This window comes from Anas platyrhynchos, chromosome 28, assembly GCF_047663525.1.
Source record: "Anas platyrhynchos isolate ZD024472 breed Pekin duck chromosome 28, IASCAAS_PekinDuck_T2T, whole genome shotgun sequence".
Classification (NCBI taxonomy): Eukaryota; Metazoa; Chordata; class Aves; order Anseriformes; family Anatidae; genus Anas; species Anas platyrhynchos.
The window spans coordinates 1,049,863-1,069,502 of NC_092614.1; the positions used below are offsets into that span (position 1 = coordinate 1,049,863).

The 19,640-nt window shown below is 61.3% G+C and overlaps 3 protein-coding genes and 1 non-coding gene across 5 annotated transcripts; 3 read left to right on the forward strand and 1 right to left on the reverse strand.

Annotated features, from left to right (window-relative positions):
* The first annotated feature begins 2,739 nt into the window (after positions 1-2,739).
* Positions 2,740-3,673, forward strand: CISD3 (CDGSH iron sulfur domain 3). Its single transcript, XM_027445621.3, has 2 exons — positions 2,740-2,983; positions 3,223-3,673. Exons 1-2 carry the CDS (start codon positions 2,789-2,791, stop codon positions 3,391-3,393), a joined length of 366 nt encoding a protein of 121 aa, XP_027301422.1. The 5' UTR covers positions 2,740-2,788; the 3' UTR covers positions 3,394-3,673.
* A 102-nt stretch (positions 3,674-3,775) lies between these two features.
* On the reverse strand, positions 3,776-12,789 carry PCGF2 (polycomb group ring finger 2). Of its 2 annotated transcripts, XM_027445546.3 has the most exons (10): positions 12,641-12,789; positions 9,867-10,007; positions 9,540-9,636; positions 7,897-7,952; positions 7,614-7,664; positions 7,422-7,530; positions 6,910-6,958; positions 6,638-6,736; positions 6,363-6,443; positions 3,776-5,822 (listed from the first exon to the last, which is right to left on the reverse strand). In XM_027445546.3, the coding sequence occupies exons 2-10, from the start codon at positions 9,976-9,978 to the stop codon at positions 5,490-5,492; spliced, it is 987 nt and encodes a 328-aa protein (XP_027301347.1). In that variant the 5' UTR covers positions 9,979-10,007; positions 12,641-12,789; the 3' UTR covers positions 3,776-5,489. The 2 variants fall into 2 exon arrangements, with proteins under 2 accessions (XP_027301347.1, XP_027301348.3); XM_027445547.3 differs by lacking the exon at positions 12,641-12,789 and having other exon boundaries at positions 6,638-6,733; positions 9,867-10,684.
* Positions 12,790-13,864: 1,075 nt separating this feature from the next.
* Positions 13,865-13,938, forward strand: TRNAN-GUU (transfer RNA asparagine (anticodon GUU)). The gene has a single exon. It is a non-coding gene; the product is annotated as a tRNA-Asn (tRNA).
* Positions 13,939-16,192: 2,254 nt separating this feature from the next.
* PSMB3 (proteasome 20S subunit beta 3) lies at positions 16,193-19,339 on the forward strand. Its single transcript, XM_027445557.3, has 6 exons — positions 16,193-16,352; positions 16,975-17,159; positions 17,680-17,787; positions 18,190-18,367; positions 18,627-18,721; positions 19,205-19,339. Exons 1-6 carry the CDS (start codon positions 16,218-16,220, stop codon positions 19,251-19,253), a joined length of 750 nt encoding a protein of 249 aa, XP_027301358.1. The 5' UTR covers positions 16,193-16,217; the 3' UTR covers positions 19,254-19,339.
* Positions 19,340-19,640: the final 301 nt, after the last annotated feature.

The window sequence follows — 19,640 nt, forward strand, 5'->3', positions numbered from 1 at the left end:
CCTTGCACCTCGCGAGGCAGAGTTTGCCACACAAAGCCTGGGCTTGCAGAGTTGGACCATCGAAGGCTTTGGGTCGTTGTAGGAGTTACTTGGAGGGAGAAGCAGGTTTGGTGCCTGCATCTGAGGACTCGGTTGCTGTCTGCTGTGGCCGGTAGCTGCAAAGCCTCCTCTTGGTGCCCAGAACCGCCGGGCCTGGAGCAGATCCCCACCGATGTAAGGGGTTGCTGCGGGCGGAGAGCGGCTTGTGCCAGCTGAGGAACTTGTCCTCTGGTTTCTCAGACTGGAAGGAAATGCGGTGCTTCTGCTTCGGTCCTTTGGTGTGGCAGTGGTGGGAGAGGAGCCCAGCACGGGAGGAAACCCGCTGGGGAGCTGGCAGGCAGCGTGCGGGCGCTCGGTGCCAGGGCGCAGGCTGGGAGGGAGGCACGGGGGCTGCTCATGGAGCACCAGGGGCCCGGATCCAGTTCTGCTGTGTTTCTTGGAGCCCTGAAGCACAAAGAGGCTGACTATTTCTGCAGCGTTGGGTTGGTTTGTTCCTGGCATGGTTCTTCTCTTTCCACTGCTTAGCTCTCGGTAGCATTTCTGTTCCTGTTTTGCAAGGAGGGGGCTGGAGAGGCAAGAAAGGATGGCACTGAGCTTTGTTCCGTGGTTCTGTGATGGATAAGCAGGTCGTGGCATCTTCTTGGACCAGGATAATGGGAGAAATATATCTACAGCAGGTGCATGAAATGTATCTGTCCAAGCAACCCCATGCAGCGCCCCTCTCTTCTACAGCCCTTAGCTCCTGCAGGCTCTGCCGCTGGTCCCTCCCAGCCACTCACCAGTGTCACCAGACGTGGCTCTTGTACCCACAGTGGCTGTCTCGGTCCTGGACACCACGGAGCCTCATTTTTTCCCCCGTTTCCACACTGGCAGGCGTGCTGTAGCCACAAACCAGCTGCCCTGGCTGGCTGGGGCTGGTTCCGACTCCGGCGCTGTCCCTGCAGAGCGCACGGATGCAGATGGCTCGAGCCCCTTGGCTGCCTCCCAAAGACAACATAGACATAGACGAGGTCTTCTCGTGTGCTCGGTAGAGGACTCCAGGGGGGGACATACCAAGCAGCTGATATCATACTCTTCGGGGTGAAATGTTCAGGCCAGTTGGCAGGGTGAGAGGTGACCGACATGCCTGAAGCAAGCGGGGCCGCGGGCCGCTGCGGTGCTGGAGTGGGTCCCTCGGGAGCTCAGAACAGGCTGCAGTTGTTTCGTGTGACCGGAGGATTGGCTCGGGATGCAGATGCTCTCCTGCTGCACAGGCCTGGAGAAAGGGACATGTGCCGGGGGGCTTCTCTGCTCAGCACAAGCCCCTCAGTTGGTCTAAACCTCCCTCTCCTCTCCGAAGGGGAGCGCAGCCACGGCTGCGTCAGGGGCCAGCTGCACAAGAGCAGCAACGCCGGCTGCTCCCAAAGCCTTTCAAGTTAAAGCCGGGTTTGTTTGCACACCTCTACACCAGATGGTGATAAGGGCATCGCTCTGTTTTATGTTTGCACTTAAAGACACCTGCATCGCCCGTCCAATTCCAGCCCGATGGGGCTGAGCAGGCACCGCTGTGCCCCAGGCGCTTTGTTCAAGGGCTCTGTCCCAGCCCAGCACGTTTCAGGGCCGGCAGCTCACGCCGCTCTCTTATTTACCATTGCCCTTGGTGTATGCTGCACCGTGCGGTTTCTTAAGCCCACATAAGTAAAAATAATCAAGTGCCTGTGATCAAAAAAGCCTTGAGGCGGGGAGCTGAACGTGTCCCTGGTGCCTCTCCTGTGCTCGTGGAGTTGTGAAGGCTGCGGGTGTCACCTTCACGGCCAGGGGGGAGGCCGCAATAATCTCAATGGTAACTCACAGCAGCAGGTCTGCAACCGCAGCTCAGAGGTGTCCCCTCCTCACCCATTTTTCCAGGTGGAGCAGCAGAGGCACGGAGGAGGAATCTGCTCAGGAGCCAGCTCTGCCACGCTTCGATCTGCCTGGAGAAGGGACGCTGGCTCCGCAGGACCCATGGGGCCAAGGCTCCTGGGTGTCCGCAGGGCTTCAGTCCTGCAGGGAAGCTTCTTGGGACGGGAGAGCAGAGGCAGCCACAGAGCTTGTAAGCGTGCTAGCACAGCTGCTGCCCTTCTGGTCCTTCTGACAGCGCTGATGGACGAAGCCCAGCTCCAGCTGTGCCTCTCCGTGCCCCGCAGGGCGCTCGCAGCTGTGCAGGGGCAGTGAGGGCAGGAGCAGCTTTTGCTTTAGCTCCGGGGGTTTTACGTGAGAACCCTCGGTACAGAAAATCCCCCCCCAAAACCGGGGCATCGCCGTGGAGCTGCAGCTGCTGCCAGGACGGGGCTCTTGGATGGAGCCCCCTGGTGCTGCGCTCAGGGCTCGGACCAGGCACGGCTGCACCCCCCTGCCCCCATTTCTCCCCTCGCTGCCCGCACAGGTCCCTCCCGCAAGCCCACAGGTAGTGAAGGTGCTGGGTGCCCCCGGGGGGGGGCAGCAGCAGCACCCCCGGACCCGATCGTGATCGCGCCCCCCCCGTGGTTGCGGCCATCTGCGGGGGCTCAATCACGGCGGCTGGCAGCAGAGCGGCGTCCCCCGGGGGTTAAACGTTAAAAAAAAAAAAATAGGAAAAAAGGAAAAAAAAAAAAAAACGGAAAAAAAAAAAAAAAAAGGAAAGGGGGGGGAACTCAATGTCCCTCCCCCTGCCCCCCCCGGTCTCTTCCGGCGGGGCGGGGCGAGGCGGAGCCGGCCAGGGGGGGTGCCCGGGGGGGGGGGCGCTAGGGTCATGCTGCGGCTGGGGGCGGTGGCGCTGCGGGTGCTGCTGGGGGGCCGGGCTCGGGCCCCCCCGGGGGCTCTGCGCAGCCCCGCGCTCTCCTCTGCCCCCTCCGCCCCCTCCTCCGCCCCCCCGCAGCCGCTGGTGGTGGAGCTGAAGGCGGGGAAGAAATACGCGTGGTGCTCCTGCGGGCACAGCAAGACGCAGGTCGGGCTCGGGGCGGGGGGAGGGAGCCCCCGCGACCCCCCGCGACCCCCCCGCTTCCCCCCAAATCCCCTCCATCCCCCTTTGACCCCCCCCAATCCCCCCATACACAGCGCGGGGTCGCGGCAGCGGGGACCTGGGAAGGGGGGGGGGGACGAGACGCGGGGTCCCTCGGGGCCGCTCGGGGCGGGGGCAGCAGCGGGACCCCCCCCCCAAGTGCTTCCCCCCCTTGTCCCCCGCAGCCTTTCTGCGACGGCTCGCACCGGACGGCGGCCCCCGGGGTGTCCCCGCTGCGTTTCACGGCCGAGGCGGACGGGGCGGCCCCGCTGTGCGCCTGCAAACGCACCCGAACCCCCCCCTTCTGCGACGGCAGCCACCGGGAGCAGGCGGCCCCCCCCGGCCCCCAGCCCTGAGCACGGCCCCGCTGCGGAAACTCGGCCCCGACGGGGGTCACGGAGGCTGGGAAACGAAACCTCCCCCCCCCCCGGGACCGGGAGCAGCAGGGAGCTGGGGGGCACCCCCCCGGCCCCCCCCCCCGGGAGCTGGGTCCCTCAGACGCAGCCGGGTGCCTGGCAATCTGCAGCATTTATTCCATGTACAAAGCTGTCGTGATACAAATGTTTAACCAATGTCGATATATGGGTATCAGAATATCTTACAGGACATTAAAACGCCGTACAGGATGCAAACATACCGAGCAGTTTGGGTTTGTACCATACAGGAAAAAAACGAAACAAAAACAACCCCCCCCCCCCAGAGCCCCCACACAAACCCCCCAGCCCGAGGCACTGCAGCTGCCTCCCTCAGTCCATTTTAACCTATTTACAAGAAAAGGGGTGCCAAAAGCGAGACGAACGCAGCCCCCCCCACACGCTTCGAGCCCCAGCCGGGGATGGGGAAGAGACAAGAAACAACCGGGGCCCATCCCCAGCACCCACAGGTGGGGAGCCCGGGGCTGTGCTACAGCAAAGGTGCCTCCGAGTCCGTGCTGGGGGTGTGCTGCTTAAAAACACACAGAACACAACAGGAACACCCCCCCCCCCCCGCGTCCTGACCTTTGGAGCCGGGCTGTCCACGCAATTCCCGAGCCGCTTTCCTTTGGTTCTCACCGTGCCCACGCTGCCGGCTGCTGTCCGGGCGCTGCAGGCACTTGCTTGGTTTTTGTCACTCGTCCCCCAACCCAGCGAGGTGAGAGGGGGGGAGATAAACCCCCAGGGTCTGCGCTCCCCGGGGCTCCTGTGCTTTTTTTTTTTTTTTTTTGTGGCTGTGAAGTTGGTCCCCTCCCCGGAGCGCGCGGTGCCGGTGCTGCGCGGCTCCTGCCCGAACCAGCAGCGCCTTCCCACGCTTCCCCTCCCCGAGCCTCCTGGCTAAAGGCACTGTAGTCATTTTTTTTATTTTTTATTTTAAAATCCAATGTGGGGGCAGGAGGAAAGGGTGGGAAGGACAGAGGGGAAAAAAGCTCTGAAATGGGGCGAAGCTGTGGACGTTTTGCCAGGGGGCCGGTGGCGCAGGGGGTCCCATGGGTGCAGGCGGCTCCTGGCCCCGCGTCCCCCCGGCTGGGTGCTGCCCCCACCACGTAGCTGCCTGGCCACAGGCGCACCCAGGGAGGTGGCAGCTCCCTTGGCAAGGAAAAATCCAATATTCACTGGGGCTTGTGCTCCTAAACCCCCCCCGGTACGGCTGGCCCTTCAGCATCAGGGCCCAAGTGTAGTTTTTTTTTAGCTGGGAATAAAAAAAGAAACTACTTACTGTGCAGAAAGGGAGGCGTCTGTGTAAGGCTTTGCTAGATCAGAGCCTGAAACAACGTCCAGAGACCACACAGGGAAAGCACAAAAGAAACAGAAACGTGCATGGCAAGGCAAAGCAGGGTGGGCAACACCGGCAAGGGACGCTCGGGCACCACGTTACTGAGCCTGGTGCAAAAAGAAAACCCACGGAAAAGCAAAAAAAAAAAATCTCAGGGCACAGCGGGGCTGGGGGCACGCGGACACGGAGCAGCTCCCCCTGCGCTGCCAGAGCCCAGCGGAGCCGAGGCAGCCGGGGGCAGTTTTTGGCTTCTGTGCTTGGCCCTTACCTGTGCTTAGCCCTTACCTGTGCGTCCTGCAGGCCCTGCTCGCCGCCCCGTCTCTCTCCGAGCGGGCACGAGGGGAGAGGGGTGGGGAGGAGAAGGGAAAAGCGTTAGAGAGAATGAGCAGGGCAGGCGGCGGCGCCTGCGTGGCTCCCAGCTCCGGCATGCAGCTTCCATAAGTTAAAATTAAAAAAAAGCAAAAAAAAAAAAAAAAGCATTTAAAAATATTCAACCACATTTATGTGTCTTATTTGCATTTTAAATTAATCTGGTCAATCAATAGAAAATAAGTATGTATAATTCTTTTTCTCCCTATGTACACATAGATATTTATATATGTATATATATAATATATATAGATATATAAAACCCAGCCAGGCGTCCCTGGTTTGTTGGTTTTTGTTGGTTTCTGGTGTGTTTTTTTTTTTTTTTTTCCCCTTTTTAGGTCAAGGCGGAGGCCGTGCTGCCATTGACAGTCGTTTTGCGGCACCGGCTGGCGGCGGGGGGCAGCGGGTGGCAGTTCGAGGAGGAGCCGTTGAGCGCGGGGCCGGGGCCGCTGCCGGCGGTGGAGCTGGGGGAGCCGTGGGACGGCGTCCCGGGGCTGGGCAGCGAGGACGAGGTGGCGGGCAGCGTGGCGGGGCTGTGGGCTTTGTCGCTGACCGACTCGCACTCGGAGGCGCCGCTGGTGTTGGTGCACTCGGAGGTGGCCGGCTGGGACAGCTTGAGCCGCTTGCAGGCGGGCTGGACGCGGTATTTCAGCGGCAGGGGCCCGTTCTGCAGGGGGGGAGAGGGGCAGGAGAGCACCCGCGGGCCCCCCAGGAGCTGCGGGTGGGAACTGGCCTCCAGGAAACACCTCCCTAAGGCATGGAGGTATCTGGGGGGTTAATTTTTTTGTAGATGCTCCATTTTTTAAGTTTTCCAATTGTTACATTTTCCAATGGCTCAGGTTTCCAATTGGTAGGGCTTCCAATTGGTAGGCGTTCCATTTTTTATGTTTTCCAATTGTTACGTTTCCCAATTGTTAAGTTTTCCAATTACTCGATTTTCCATTTTTTAAGTTTTCCAGTTGTTAAGTTTTCCAATGATTAGATTTTCCATTTTTAAATTTTCCAATGATTCGATTTTCCATTTTTTAAGTTTTCCCATTGTTAGGTTTTCCAGTTGTTAGGTTTTCCATTTTTTTTAAGTTTTCCATTTTTTTTAAGTTTCCCAGCGCCATTTGCCTTCACCTCCAGGAGCCCTTTTCCAAGCTTTTCTCCAAGAGGAGCCCTGGCAGCTGCAGCCCGCGGCGGGGAAGGGGGCGGCTGCGCTTACCCTCCTCCAGGGGTAGATGTAGGCGATGTCCATCAGGGTGTAATACTCCCGCAGGGGCTCGTCTTCGTAGAGGACTTCCACCTGGCAAAAGGACAGCATCAGAGCCACCAAGGGGACATCGGGGTTTTGCTCCGGGGGCTGCTGGGGCTCCCAGCGCCGTCCTGGCCAGCAGCCAGAGCAAACCCCCAGTTTATGTTACGCACGCTGCCAGCGGGGGATGCGACACGGGACGGCCCCCCCCGGACCCGCACACCCCGCGGGGGGCTCGCGCCCACCTTGTACTTGCTGGGAACGTCCATCTTGTTGCGCAGGAACTTGGCCAGGTGCATGACCGTCATCGCGGCGGGACAGCGCAGGAACCGCACCCCGTTCTTCTGGGGACACAGCAAGGGGGGGGTACAAGGGAGAGGCATCGCTGAGAGCCCACCCGCGGGTGGGGGCAGCTCCCACCCCCCTCAGCAGGCGGCCTGGGGGCGCCCCCCTCTCCCCCCACCATCCCGATGTGGCTGCGCACGGAGCTCGCCGTGCCTTGGCCCCACGCGCTCACCTTGTCCTTCTCCAGGTCCCCGTTCTCGATGCTCCCTTTCTTCTCCTCCCTGGGGGGCAGGAAAGCAAACGCGGGACAAAGTCACAGGAGAAGGAAGAAGGCAGAAGAGAGAGAAAAAAAAAAAACAAAAAAAAAAACACCAACAAAACCAACCCCCCAGAAGAGCAGCCCATGGTGGGGCCACGATGGGAAGCACCTTGGAGAGCTGCAGCCGGGCTCTCAGCTTTGCCCCCCCGGCCATGCCCATGCACACATTGATGCATTTCCCATACAGCTCCCCAAAACCACATCAGTGTCACTGCCCCAACCCCTCGGAACCACTGCCCCCATCACCACGACCCCCTTGGAGGCCGCCCCTGGTGCCGGGGATGCCGCAGCCTCGGGCTCTGCTGGGTGGGTGGGAGCCCCACGGCCACAGCACCCATGGGAGATAGGGGACGGGGTGTGGGGCAGGGGGTGCTGGCTGCTGCCCCCCTGTCCCAAAGCCAACCCCCAGCCCCGGCAGCGGTTACCTCGTCCCTTCGTAAAACTCTATGGACAGGCTGACGATCTCGTCGTCCGCCAGGTTCCCCTTGTCCTGCTCGGAGACCTCCCCGCGATCCTCGTTGGAGCCGTTGGGAACTGGGGGGCAGGAGGAGGGGGAGGCTGAGCCGCGGCCGGGGGCCGAGCGGGGCTGGGGGCGCCCCCCCCGGGCTGCCACTCACCCTCGGCCATGGGGTAGGCCGCGTAGAAGTCACGCCGCCTCTTCATCTCGTCTGCAAGAGAAGGGGGGAGGAAGGTGGGGGAAAACCCAGCACGGGGCAGGGGGAGAGGAGCAGGGGGGGCGCAGACCCCGGCCCCACTGCCCAGACCCTGTCACTGTCACCAGGGATCAGTGCACGCAGCTGGCACGCAGCTTGGGGCCAGGCTCCCCGAGGGGTGGGATGGATTTAAAACCAACCCCAAACCCGTTCTTTTTCCCTCAGTTATAACCACCCGTGCCCGTACCTTTGAAAAGCCCCGGGACCAGCTTGTACACGATATCCTGGAGGGTTTTGTCTGACCTGGGGGGAAAAGAAAAGGAAAAGAGAGAGAAAAATCAGCCGGATTGGGACATCTCCCCCCTCTCTCTCCGTGAAAAATCCCAAATTCTGGCACCCATCCCGCAGCGACAGCTCAGCCCTGCCCTGCAGGAGCAGCCGTGGGCCTGGAGCAAGGCAAGCTCCCCCTGCACCCCCCCAAAGGGTTAACCCTGGAAAAAGAAGGAAAACATCTCAAAAATCCTTGTAATTGCCGAGGATGATGACAGCATCATTTTGGGGCCAGGATCCGTTTCAGTAGTCAAAACTATTACAAAAACACACCAAGAACTTGCAAAAAAAAAAGAAAAAAAAATCTAAGATCAGCAAAATGCTTCTGCAAGTTTTAACTTTTTTTAAAAAAACTCACCAAAGTGAGTTTTTTTGGCTAAAATCTGAGCACCCCCGGGTAAGATCTCCAAAAGCACTCGAGCAGGAGGAGCTCAGGTCCCAGCCCCAGCACCGACCCCGGGGCCGGGGCTTTGCTCAAGGCTTTGGGCTCTGTCTCGCTGCAGGCAGGGCCTTTGGCAGCCTTTAAAAGCTGAATAAAAAAAAATCTCCAAAACAAAGCAAGAGCAGTGGGAATGGTGAAAAGTAAATTATATCTGCAATTATTTCCACTTTAATAATAAGGCCTTTATTTTAAAGGAAAACAAATGACCATAGCAGCCATTCACATATTATTTTTAGCCTAACCACGTCTTTCATCCCTAATTCCTCGGTGATGTCACTCCGGTTCACGAGGCCCCGCTGTGATTTTATTTATAATACGTACCCGGAGAATTTGCTTTATAATTTACAGCGAGCTAATGAAAAAGCAACCTCTGCTGCTTGATTGGCAGCTTAATTACCAGCCGGCCGCTGCTGCTGCATGAGTCAACCGCACCCCGGGCACGCTCAGCATCATGCCCAGCACCCATCGGTGCTGTGATTCACCCCCTTGGCCCCAAATCGCCCAAATGAGGGTGGCCGGGGGCAAGTGGGGTACCAAGGGGACCCTCAATGGCCAGGCTTGGGGCTGCCACGGCCCCTGTGCCGTGTTCCCGGCTGCGCACAGGCAGGGGGGGGCTTTGGTGAGGGAGCCGTGGGAGCCGGAGTGTAAATATTTCATAGTGAACCAGAAAAAAAAAAAAACATAAAGCGGAAAAAGTGTTACTACAGAAACGGATTTACATGGAAGAGGCTAAAAAAAAAGGAGGAGGAGGGAGGAAAAAAAAAAAAAAAAAAAAAAGCGCCCAGTGATGTATTGCAGCCTTTCATGGTTTCTATGCCAACCACCTGCAGAGCCAATTCCGCCCCGATGGGACGTGTCTGCGTCCCCAGCCCGGCGCGGGCTGGCACGAAGCCCCTGTGCCACGGGCACGGCTTCACCTGCACCGCCACCAGCCCCCCCCCGGTACCCCCCCAGGGCCACGGCACCGTCCCCACGGGGCGCAGCACCGGGAGCTGCAGCGCACGGGTGGCCGCAGGTCACAGTGGGGGTGGTGAGGGGCAACCCCTGCAGGCACCCAGCCAGCCTCTCCTGGGGGGGGGACACCTTGGTAGTGGGCTCGGAGCCCCCCCTCTGCTCACCTGATGCTGAGGAGGGGCCGGGTTTTGTGCACCTGCACATCACACATGGGGCAGTACTTGTTGGTCTCCAGGTAGCGCACGATGCAGGTTTTGCAGACTGCGGGGAGAGAGGAGACCTGAGCAAACGGGGAGGGGGGAAAAAAAACCAAAAAAACGAAAAAACAAAACAAAAAAAAACAAACCAAAACAAAAAAAAAAAAACACCAGCCCCATGCCCCGCACTGACCCGGGGCAGGACCCTGCTGCCCCTGGCCACAGCCCCGCTGCGGCTTGGGCACGGCCGGGCCAGGGCACCCATGGGTGCCGGGGGGGGGCCCAGACACTCACAGGAGTGCAGGCACTCCACGATGGTGGTGGCGTCGATGAAGTATCCGCCGCACAGGGCGCACATCAGGTGGGGGTTGAGCTCGGTGATCTTTATCCTGGTGGTCCTGTGCATCTTGGAGCAGCGCCGCGGCGGGATCCTCCCTGCAGGGAAATCCCCAAAACAGCCGCTTGGTGCCAGGCCGGGACCCGCAGGACCCCCTTCAGCCTCCCAGGGACAAATCCAGGCTGGGGGTGCTGGGGCTGCCCCAACCCCGCACCCCACAGCCCTGGGGGGCAGGAGCAGCCCCCACGCGCAGCCCCACGCAGCCCCCACCCAGCTCCCTTGGATGCGGGTTCGCATCTCCTGGTCCCCGAGCGGGTCCTGCCTGCAGCTCCCCGGGCTGTGCACACACACACACACACGTGCACACGCACACACCCGCACGCACGAGCATATTTTGGGTGAATTCGGTGAAAATGGCATTTCCAGCCACCGCCTCGTGGTTTCTATAGAAACTCCAGGGAATTGGGGCCGGACACCTGCCCGCGGCCAGGAGCACACGCGGGCACCTGGGGGGGGCTGAGTGTGCACGGATGAGTGTGCAAGGCCGGGTGTGCACGGCCAGGTGTGCAAAGCTGAGTGTGCAAGGCCGGGTGTGCACACGGGGCCTCGGGGTGCAGGCATTGTGCCCCCACCAGCACGGGGGCCGTGGGGAGTCGCTGCCTGCTCCAGACCCTCCGATGGGAGCCGGCGGAGCCGGGCCCCAAAATCGCTGCAGTTTTCCTGTTTCTACGGCAACCCCAATACCTGGAGCGGAGCCAGAGCCTTATTACAACCAGCCCAGGCGGGGAGAGGGGAGAACAAGCCCCGGGTTTGTGTCAATGAGCGTGGGCAGAGCGGTGGCAGCGCCAGGGTGTGCCGGCGGCGCACGGCCCCCCCCGGGTACGCACACGGGGCCCCCCCCTGTGCAGCCCCACGTGCACGCAGCTGGAGGCACACGCACACACCTGTGCCCCCCCTGTGCACACCGGGCTTGCAGCGGTGCCGACACCGAGCCAGGCCCCTCACAAGCACCCCAACACCCCAAAAAAACCACCGTGCCACCCCGCCAGCCCCACAACCGCTGCCGTATGGGGATGGGGTTTGGGGCAAATCCTGTGCCCAGGGAGAAAATGGGGCACGGGGGGGGCTGCGTGTGCAGGGGGTGCTCGGGGCTGGGTGTGCAAGGCCGGGGCCGTGTCAGGAGCGTGTCCTGGGGAAGCCCCCTCGCGTGCTGCCCCCTCCTCACGCTCCAGGCTTCTGGGTTTCCGCGCAGGGTCCCCGGAGGCAGGTGCACGGGGACGCCGTGGGGACAGGGATGGGGACGGGGACCACAAGGACACTGCAGCTGCCCCAGCACGGGGCCAAGCGGAGCTCCGGGGGGGGCTGGCAGCAGGGCTGGGGGCACCGGGGTGGGTCAGCAGCCCCACACCCCAGGGGTCAGCGCTGGGCACCCCCAGGGGACCCCCGGGTGCCACCCCCAGGGGACCCCCGGGTGCCACCCCCAGGGGACACGCGGGTGCCCTGCCCCCGGCTGCCCCCGGGCAGGTGCCCCCAACCCCTGCAGCCCCAGGTGAGGGGGGGGGGCGCCGGCAGCCCCCTGCTCCCCCCAGCCCGGGGACCGCCAAGGGGGACGGGGGGGGCGCAGCTGCCCAGGGCTGCGTTTTGGGTGCGTTTCGATGCTTTTGGTACTTGCAGCCGCCAATGGCGGCCCGGGTCTCCCCGGGAGGGGGGGTGCAGGAGATGGGGGGGGGGGAGCCTGAGCCACCGGCGCAAACCGGTTTTAATAAACCCGGGTGATAACAGCCGCGATTTCCTGCCGCGGGGGCGAACAAAGCCCCGGACCCCCCCCCGGACCCTGCCCGGTGCTGGCGGAGCGGCTCCCGCCGCCTGCCCCGGGATCGCCCCCCCCCCCCCGGGTTTCCTCCCCCCCACCCCAGGTCCCGGCTCTCGGGGTCTTTTGTCTCCGTGGGCGGTGGCCGGGCACGGCGCCCCCCTCCCCAAAACCCCCTCCTGGGGAAGGGCGTTTCAAAGTCACCGCTAACTTGGAGCCTCCCGGCCGCCCCCTGCCCGCGGGACCCCCCCCCAAAATCCCGGTGCTGCCCTCGCTCTCCCGGCGGCAGCGGAGCCCCCGCGGCCCCCCCGACGGGACCCCCGCCCCTCCCGGGGTCCCGGCCCGGCCGCGGGGGGGGTGACACCGGCACGGGGCAGCCACCGGGGGGCGGAACGGGCCGGGTTTTTTTTGGGGGGGGGGGCACGGACACGCGGGGGCGCGCACGGGCACAGCCCCCGGCCCGCGACGGGACGGGAACCGGGACACCCCCGGGCACGGGCACGCGCAGGGCACGGCCACGGGCACGCGCTCAGCGCCCCCCCCCCCCAGCTGCAGCCCCCGCTCCGCTGCTCGGTGCCCGGGGGGGGCCGTTTGGGGCCCGGGGAGGGGGGCGGCGGCGGCGGCGGGGGGGAGCCCCCGGTGCCCCTTTGTGCTCGGCGCCGGCTGACAGCCCGCCCGGGGGGGGGCCCTGGGGCTGTCACCGGTACCCGGTGATGGGGGGGGGGGTGCACCGGAGGGTGTGGGGGGGGGTGGCCGCCCCCCCGGGCCGACGGCGGCACAAAGCGGGGGGAGGCGGCCATCCATCGGCCATCTTGAACGTGGAGAGAAAAGGGCGATGGGGGGGGGGGGGAGCCCGGCGGGGGGGGGTGGGGGGGGGCGCGGCGGGGCCCGGCGGGGGGGGGCCCGGGGCCCCGTCCCTACCTGGTGGCGGCGGGGGCACCGCGGCCGCCCCTCCGCTGCGCTGCCCCCGGCTGGGCTCGGCGCGGCTCGGTTGGGCTCGGCGCGGCGCTGCGGCCGGGGCCCTTTTTTTTTTTTTTTTTTTTTTTTTTTTTCCTCTCTCTCTCTTTTTTTTTTTTTTCCTCTTTCCCTCCCTTCCTCCTCCTTTTTTTTTTTTTTTTATTTTTTTTCCTCCTCTTTTTTTTTTTTTTTTTTTTTTATTTTTTATCCCTCCTCCAGCCGCCGCCAGGCCCCGCCCCGCCGCACGTGATCTCATTCCTTTGGGGGTGTTGCGGGGGGGGGGGGCCCCGTTCTCGGTCCCTCGTTGCCCCCCCCTCACCCCCCCAGCCCTGCCTCCGAGGGGGGGGGCACCGGGACAGGGCCCCCCCTGCGCCCCCCGGGGGACCCGGGCGCGGCGGTGCTGCCAACCCCCCTCTCTGTGACCCCCCCATTCTGTGCGACACCCCCCCAGTGCTCGGGGAGAAAAGAAAATTGCCCCAAATGCGCCGGAATGGACCCCAAAGCCGGGCCGGGGTGGGGGTGCCCAGCCCCGCAGCACCGAGCGCTCCCCGCGCCCCCCACCCCGGAGGCACCGCCCGGGGAGAGCCCCGGGACCCCCCCCGGAACCACCCCCGGGACCCCCCCCGGGACCTGCGGGACCTTCCCGGGGCCGCCGGCGGTCGGTGCTCGGCGGGGCCAGAGGGGAGAAGATGGGAAAGAGAAGGGAAAAATGGGAATAAAAGGGGGAATAAAAGGGGGGGGGGGGGGGAGGGAAAATGGAAAAGGAGGGAAGGGAAGAAAGGAAAAGGTGGAAAATAGAAACGGGGGGGAAAAGGAAAGCGGGGGGGGGGGAAAGGCAGGGAAAGAAGAAGAAAAAATAAAAAGAAATCCCGGGAAATAAAGAGAGAAAAGAGGGAATGGGCGCGGGGGGGGGGGCTCCGGCCAGCCCCGATGGCCCACGCGTGTCCCCATCCCGGGTGGGTGCTCCCGGGGGGTGCTCCCAGGATGGATATTCCCGGGTGGGTGCTCTCATGGATGGGTGTTCCAGGGGGGCTGGGTGCTCCCCGGGTGGGTATTCCCGGGGTGGGTGCTCCCAGGTCTGGGTACTCCCTATGGGTGCTCCCCCCGGGTGCCCCCCGTGGGTGCCGCCGGGGCGCTCCCGGGGCGCTCTGGCTCAGTGCGGCGGGCGCAGTGCTGCTCCCCAGCGCGGTCTCTGTGGCGCAATCGGTTAGCGCGTTCGGCTGTTAACCGAAAGGTTGGTGGTTCGAGCCCACCCAGGGACGGGCCGCACCTTTTCCTTCTTCACCCCATTTTTTATTTTTTTTCCCCCCTCCCCACCCGAGTCCGACCCGGCGGAGCCCAGCGCCGGGCAGGGGGGGGATTTTCATTTTGCAAAGCACCCGGGGAGCTTTCCCTGCTCCCCCGCAGCACCAGGGTCCGGTGTCCGGCAGCTCCTTGCCCTCGGACAGGGCTGAGAGGGACCGGGACAGGCTGTGAAGGGGCAGGAGGTGCCCCCCGTGCCCCCCGAGGGGTCACAGCTTGCTCCAGGGGGAAGCTTCCCCGGGTCAGAGGCTGAGCACGACCATTTCTGCTCAGCCTCTGCCCCCTGCCCCCTGCCCCAGGCAGAGACTTGGGAGCGTTTCTACCCAGAGCCTGTATTTTGTTTAAAAAAAAAAGCTGAAGGGGGTCCAGACTCTGCATTGCTGGAGTTCTCCTCTCCTACAAAGTCTTGTAAAATCTATTTATGTTCCCCGCCTGCCCTGATTTTATTTTCATACCCAAAATAACGCCGTTGGTGTTTCGATGCGGGGCGCGTGGCAGTGCCAGGCAGACCCCCGGTGCCTCCAGCCCAGAGCCACAAACAACGCTCCCACCGCCGAGCCCAGCGGTTCTGGGGCTGGGGCTGAGGATTTCTGCTCCCATCCAGGTCCGACAGCACGAGGGGCAGAGGTGCCCCCTGGGCATCACCTCCCCGGTACCGCCCGAGCCCCCCGGGGCCTCTGCCGAAATCTGCCTTCGATTCCTGTCTGGTTTTGGTGCTCCTTCTCTCCCCAGCGTGTGGCTCGTTCCTGCCAGGCACAGTGTGGCCTCTGACTTCATTCCCGCAACCTTTTACAATGGAAAACTCTTTAAAAATACAGCAGGCACGGGACAGGCTGAGCCTCGGGGGCTCGGTCCCTGAGCGGGGCCTGCACGGGCCGGAGGTTTTCATTGAAAGCAGGCGGGCTGCTCTGCTCTGCGTTTCAGAGCGTTTCCAAACACATGGATCTCTTTCCCTTTGGCACAACATCACTCCCCTAAATTAAACGTTTAATCCCGTCTCCTCCAGGAGAGGGGAGAGCTGGCGAGCGGGGATGGGGGAGGAAATCCAATACTCTGCAGAGCGCAAATCCCCCTTTCAGTTGCTTTCTGAATAAAAAATACCCCCGCGGCCACTTGCCAGGCCCTTTCCCCTCCCCAGGATGGGCCAAAACTCACTGCTCTACAGAGTGACTTCGTGGTGCTGCCCTTTCCAAAACTGGGCACGTTTGGGCTTTGGCCCCAAGGGCAGAGGGGGGATGCACAAAGCTCAACCCACACAGGGCTGTGCACAGTGAAGCAGGACGGCTTTCCTGGGGTTTTTACTTCAGTTCAGACAAGTTTGGGCAACTTTTCCCAGTGCCAAACAGGAGATGCCGGGGCCACACTGGGCTGAGCTCGGCCGGTCCCAACCTGTCACCCCCTGCTGATCCCGGCTGCACCAGGGACATGGGAATGTGCTGGTGTGCAGGGGACAAGCACGGGGCTGCAGCACAGGGACAGCTCCAGCAGCACCAGGAACCTGCCTGTGAGCTGGGCACTGCCCCTGCATGGATATCCAGCTGTGCAACCATCCAGCTGTGCTCACTGCTTCTGCATGGACACCCCACCGTGCACCCACCCAGCACTGCGACATCCCTGCTCAGCCCCCTGGCTGTTGTGCCAGGTCCTTGCACACGCACCCAGCTGTGCAACGCCCTGCACATCCATCCGGCGGGGTGCTAGCCCTGTGCCCATCCAGCTGTGCTCACTGCATCCATCTTTGCTCACTGCATCCAGCTGTGCACACTGCATCCAGCTCTGCATGTTGCATGCAGCTGTGCCCTCTGCTTCCAGCTGTGTGCACTGCATCCAGTTGTTCACATTGCATCCAGCTGTGCACATCACATCCCGCTGTGCACACTGCATCCAGCTCTGTGTGCTGCATGCATCTTTGCTCACTGCATCCAGCTGTGCACGTTGCATCCAGCTGTGTGCACTGCACCCATCTCTGCGTGTTGCATGCACTTGTGTGCATTGCATCCAGCTGTGCTGCACCCAGTTTTTCACACTGCACCCACATGTGCACATTACATCCAGCTGTGCACATTGCATCCAGTTGTTTGCACTGCATCCAGCTGTGCCCCCCCCCAGCCGTTCCCGCCGCTCCCCCTCCCCTCGGTCCGCCGCCGTCCCGTCATGCCCCGCTCCCGGTGACTCTTCACTTTTCTCCCCTTGTTGCCCGCCCCCCTCCAGCCCCGCCCCCCGGCGGGCTCAACAGCCAATGGCGTGCGGCGAGCGGCGAGCGGCGGCCAATGGGAGGAGGAGGGAGGCGGGACGAAGGAGCCGGAGCAGCGGAGGCGGCAGGAGCAGGAGCAGCAGGGCCGGGCCTGGCGGCGGAGCAACGACCGCAACCATGGTGGGCACCGGCACCGGCCGCGGGCACCGGGGGGACCCGGGAGGACCCGGGAGGGCTCGGGGGGACCTGGGGGGTCACGGGGGGAGGGCTGGGGGCACCACGGAGGGGTCCAAGGGAGTCCCGGAGGGGCCCAAGGGCTCCCGGTGGGGCCTGGGGGAGGGCCCTGGGGGTACCGGGGGGGACCGGGAGGGACCGGGAGGGCTCGGGGGGACCTGGGGGGGGTCCCGGAAGGTCCCGGGGGAGGGTAGAGGGGACCCGGGGTGGTTCCAGGGGAGCCCCGGGGGGTCCCAAGGGCTCCCGTTAGGGCCTGGGGGAGGGCACCGGGGGGTACCGGGAGGGCTCGGGGGGACCTGGGGGTCCCGGGGGGAGGGCTGGGGGGACCAAAGGGGGGTCCCAAGGGCTCCCTTTGGGGCCTGGGGGAGGGCCTCGGGGGGTACCCGGGGGGTACCAGGAGGGTCCTGGGGGAGGACTGGGGGGACCCAGGGGGGTTCCAAGGGCAGCTGGGAGGGTCTCGGTGGGGCCCGGGGGAGGGTTTGGGGGGGTCCCAGAGGGTTCCCGGGGGTTCCTGGGGGGTTCCCGGGGGTCCCGGTGCAGCCCCCCCTCATCCCGCCCCGTCTCGCAGTCGATCATGTCGTACAACGGCGGGGCCGTGATGGCCATGAAGGGGAAGGGCTGCGTGGCCATCGCCGCCGACCGGCGGTTCGGCATCCAGGCGCAGATGGTGACCACGGACTTCCAGAAGATTTTCCCCATGGGGGAGAGGCTGTACATCGGGCTGGCGGGGCTGGCCACCGACGTGCAGACTGTGTAAGTGCCGCCCGGCCCCCGGGTTCGCAGAGTCCCCCTTTACAAGGGGACTAACACCTGAGCATCACTGGGTTCCCTCCTTTGGGGAGGGCACAAAGCCGGTACCAGCGCTCCTTTTCTCAGCCTCCCCTCACCGGGGCTCTCTGGGGCTGGCTGCTGACAAGCCAAAAGGCTCTGATTTACGTTAAGGCTGTGCTCATCTTTGATCTCACAGCACGTAGGGGTTGTGCTGTTTCCCTAGTCTTTTATTTCTTGGGTTTACAAAGCTTCTGCTGATGTTTGCAATACGAGAACGGATTATTTTCTAAAAGTAAAACTACATGATTTAAGGTCTCATCGCTGCTAAGACACCTGAATAATTTAACAGATAAAAGGAGCTGCATCTGGGGTGCTCACCTGTCACAGGCACGCATCGGATTTGCTACCTCAGCACACAACAGAACACAGCCAGGGCTGGGTGAAGATGAAAGTGAAAGGAGCCTTCTCTGGCTTTAACGTTGTTTCTCCTCTCTTCTTGCAGTGCCCAAAGACTGAAGTTCAGGCTGAATCTCTACGAGCTGAAGGAAGGCAGGCAGATCAAGCCTCAGACGTTTATGAGCATGGTTTCCAACCTGCTCTATGAGAGACGGTAACTGTCAAACACCCGGGTCACTGCCTGTGTGTGAGTGAAGGCTGTGGCTGTCGGTACTGGTCCCATTCCAAAGAGCTGGGAGGATGAGGAGGGCTCCTTGTAAAGACTTGTTTTGATGTGGGAAAAGGAGATTTCCACCTAGAGACAATCTTATCTTCAATTTTCTTGCAAAACACTGAGTTTTGTTAAAATGCTCCTATAATAGTACAAGTTCATTTACTTTGCCATGCTGAAACCATTGCAAGATGCTTCCAGATTGATCTGAAAGATCCCCCAGCAAAAGCACCTGTGTAATATTTTCCTTGTATGGATGCTTACATGTAATGTGTGGCTGCTTCCAGGTGGTTTAGCTGGAGAAAAACTGAGGGAAAAAAACCTCTGCTGTGCTTTTCTTCACAGGTTTGGGCCCTACTACACAGAACCGGTCATTGCTGGCCTGGACCCCATAACACACGAACCTTTCATCTGCTCTCTAGACCTGATCGGCTGCCCCATGATAACCGACGACTTCGTGGTCAGCGGCACCTGCTCAGAGCAGATGTACGGCATGTGCGAGTCCCTCTGGGAGCCTGACATGGTGAGTGAGGCGGCCAAGGTCAGCTCTGCTTCTTGGATTCAGCCTCCTGCTGTTAACTGGAGAACCGGAGCTAAACAGGCTGGATGAAAAGCTCTGTCCTTTGATACTTCCTGGAGAAGTTCAGAAGAAAGAGGCTGTAGCTTACAGCAGCCTGTAGGAAAAATCTTGCAGCATTGGGGATGATATTTTGAGGTTTGAGCAAAGTCTGATGACTCAACACCTAGTTTTTACACCAACTGAAATAGCTTCTGTTCTTCAGGAACCCGATCACCTCTTTGAAACGATCTCGCAGGCCATGCTGAACGCAGTGGACAGAGATGCTGTATCTGGAATGGGCGTAATCGTACACATAATGTAAGTGCTGCTCTCTTCCCCTACAGAACGGAGGTAGAATTTCACAAGCTGCATGTTAAAGTCAGTTGAGGGATCTCCCTCCCTTTCAGTAGCATTTTAGTAATGCTGTGTCCGTTCTAAGTGCTGTTTGATTTCTCATGGCCACTCTGCTGTGTACTGGCCAAGAGGATGCTCTTTGCCAAAGCTGGATGCACGGTTTGCTTCACAAGTCCAAATACAGTCAGGAAGCTGCTTGTTTTGCTTACTACTGCTTACAGAATATCCCAGGCATTGCTGCTTATTGCACCTCCTGAGCTCCCCTGGGGAGGAGTGGCAGGAGGATGGGGTTTGCCGAGTTTTAACAGCCACCTTCAGGTTTAGATCATCTCACCTGCACTAGCAAACGAACCGAACACGCACGTTACATCTTGCTAAAGAAGTGATGCTCTTTAAGGAAGTATTTAACAGGAATTTACTGTTAGTTTTCTCTCTCTCTCCCTGTAGTGAAAAGGACAAGATCACTACCCGGACCCTGAAAGCTCGCATGGACTAGCCCAGCACAACTGTGTGTGCGTTTCACACCCCAGTCTGCTTGGACTTTTTTTTTTTTTTTTAAATAAAATTCTTTATTGTAGTGAACTTTCCTTTTCTTGAATCTGAACGGTAGGTGGGTAATTAAGTTCTCATCTCTAAAGCTATCGGAGCTTGGGTTGCAGGCAGTGGTAGAGCTCATCGTTCTCTAAGCCACCTATCCTAACATTTCCAGGCACACCTACATGTGGCGGAGCTTCAGCTGCACCCTAGGGAGTCAGCAGCCCCTCCCTGGAGGCAGCGTGAGCTTTTCCTGTTAGCTGTAATTTGTTTTCAGAGCCAGTACGTGGTAAAATTAGTTTTTACTTAAGAGCCCCGGTTTCCAGGCATGTATAAACAGACTTTTCCA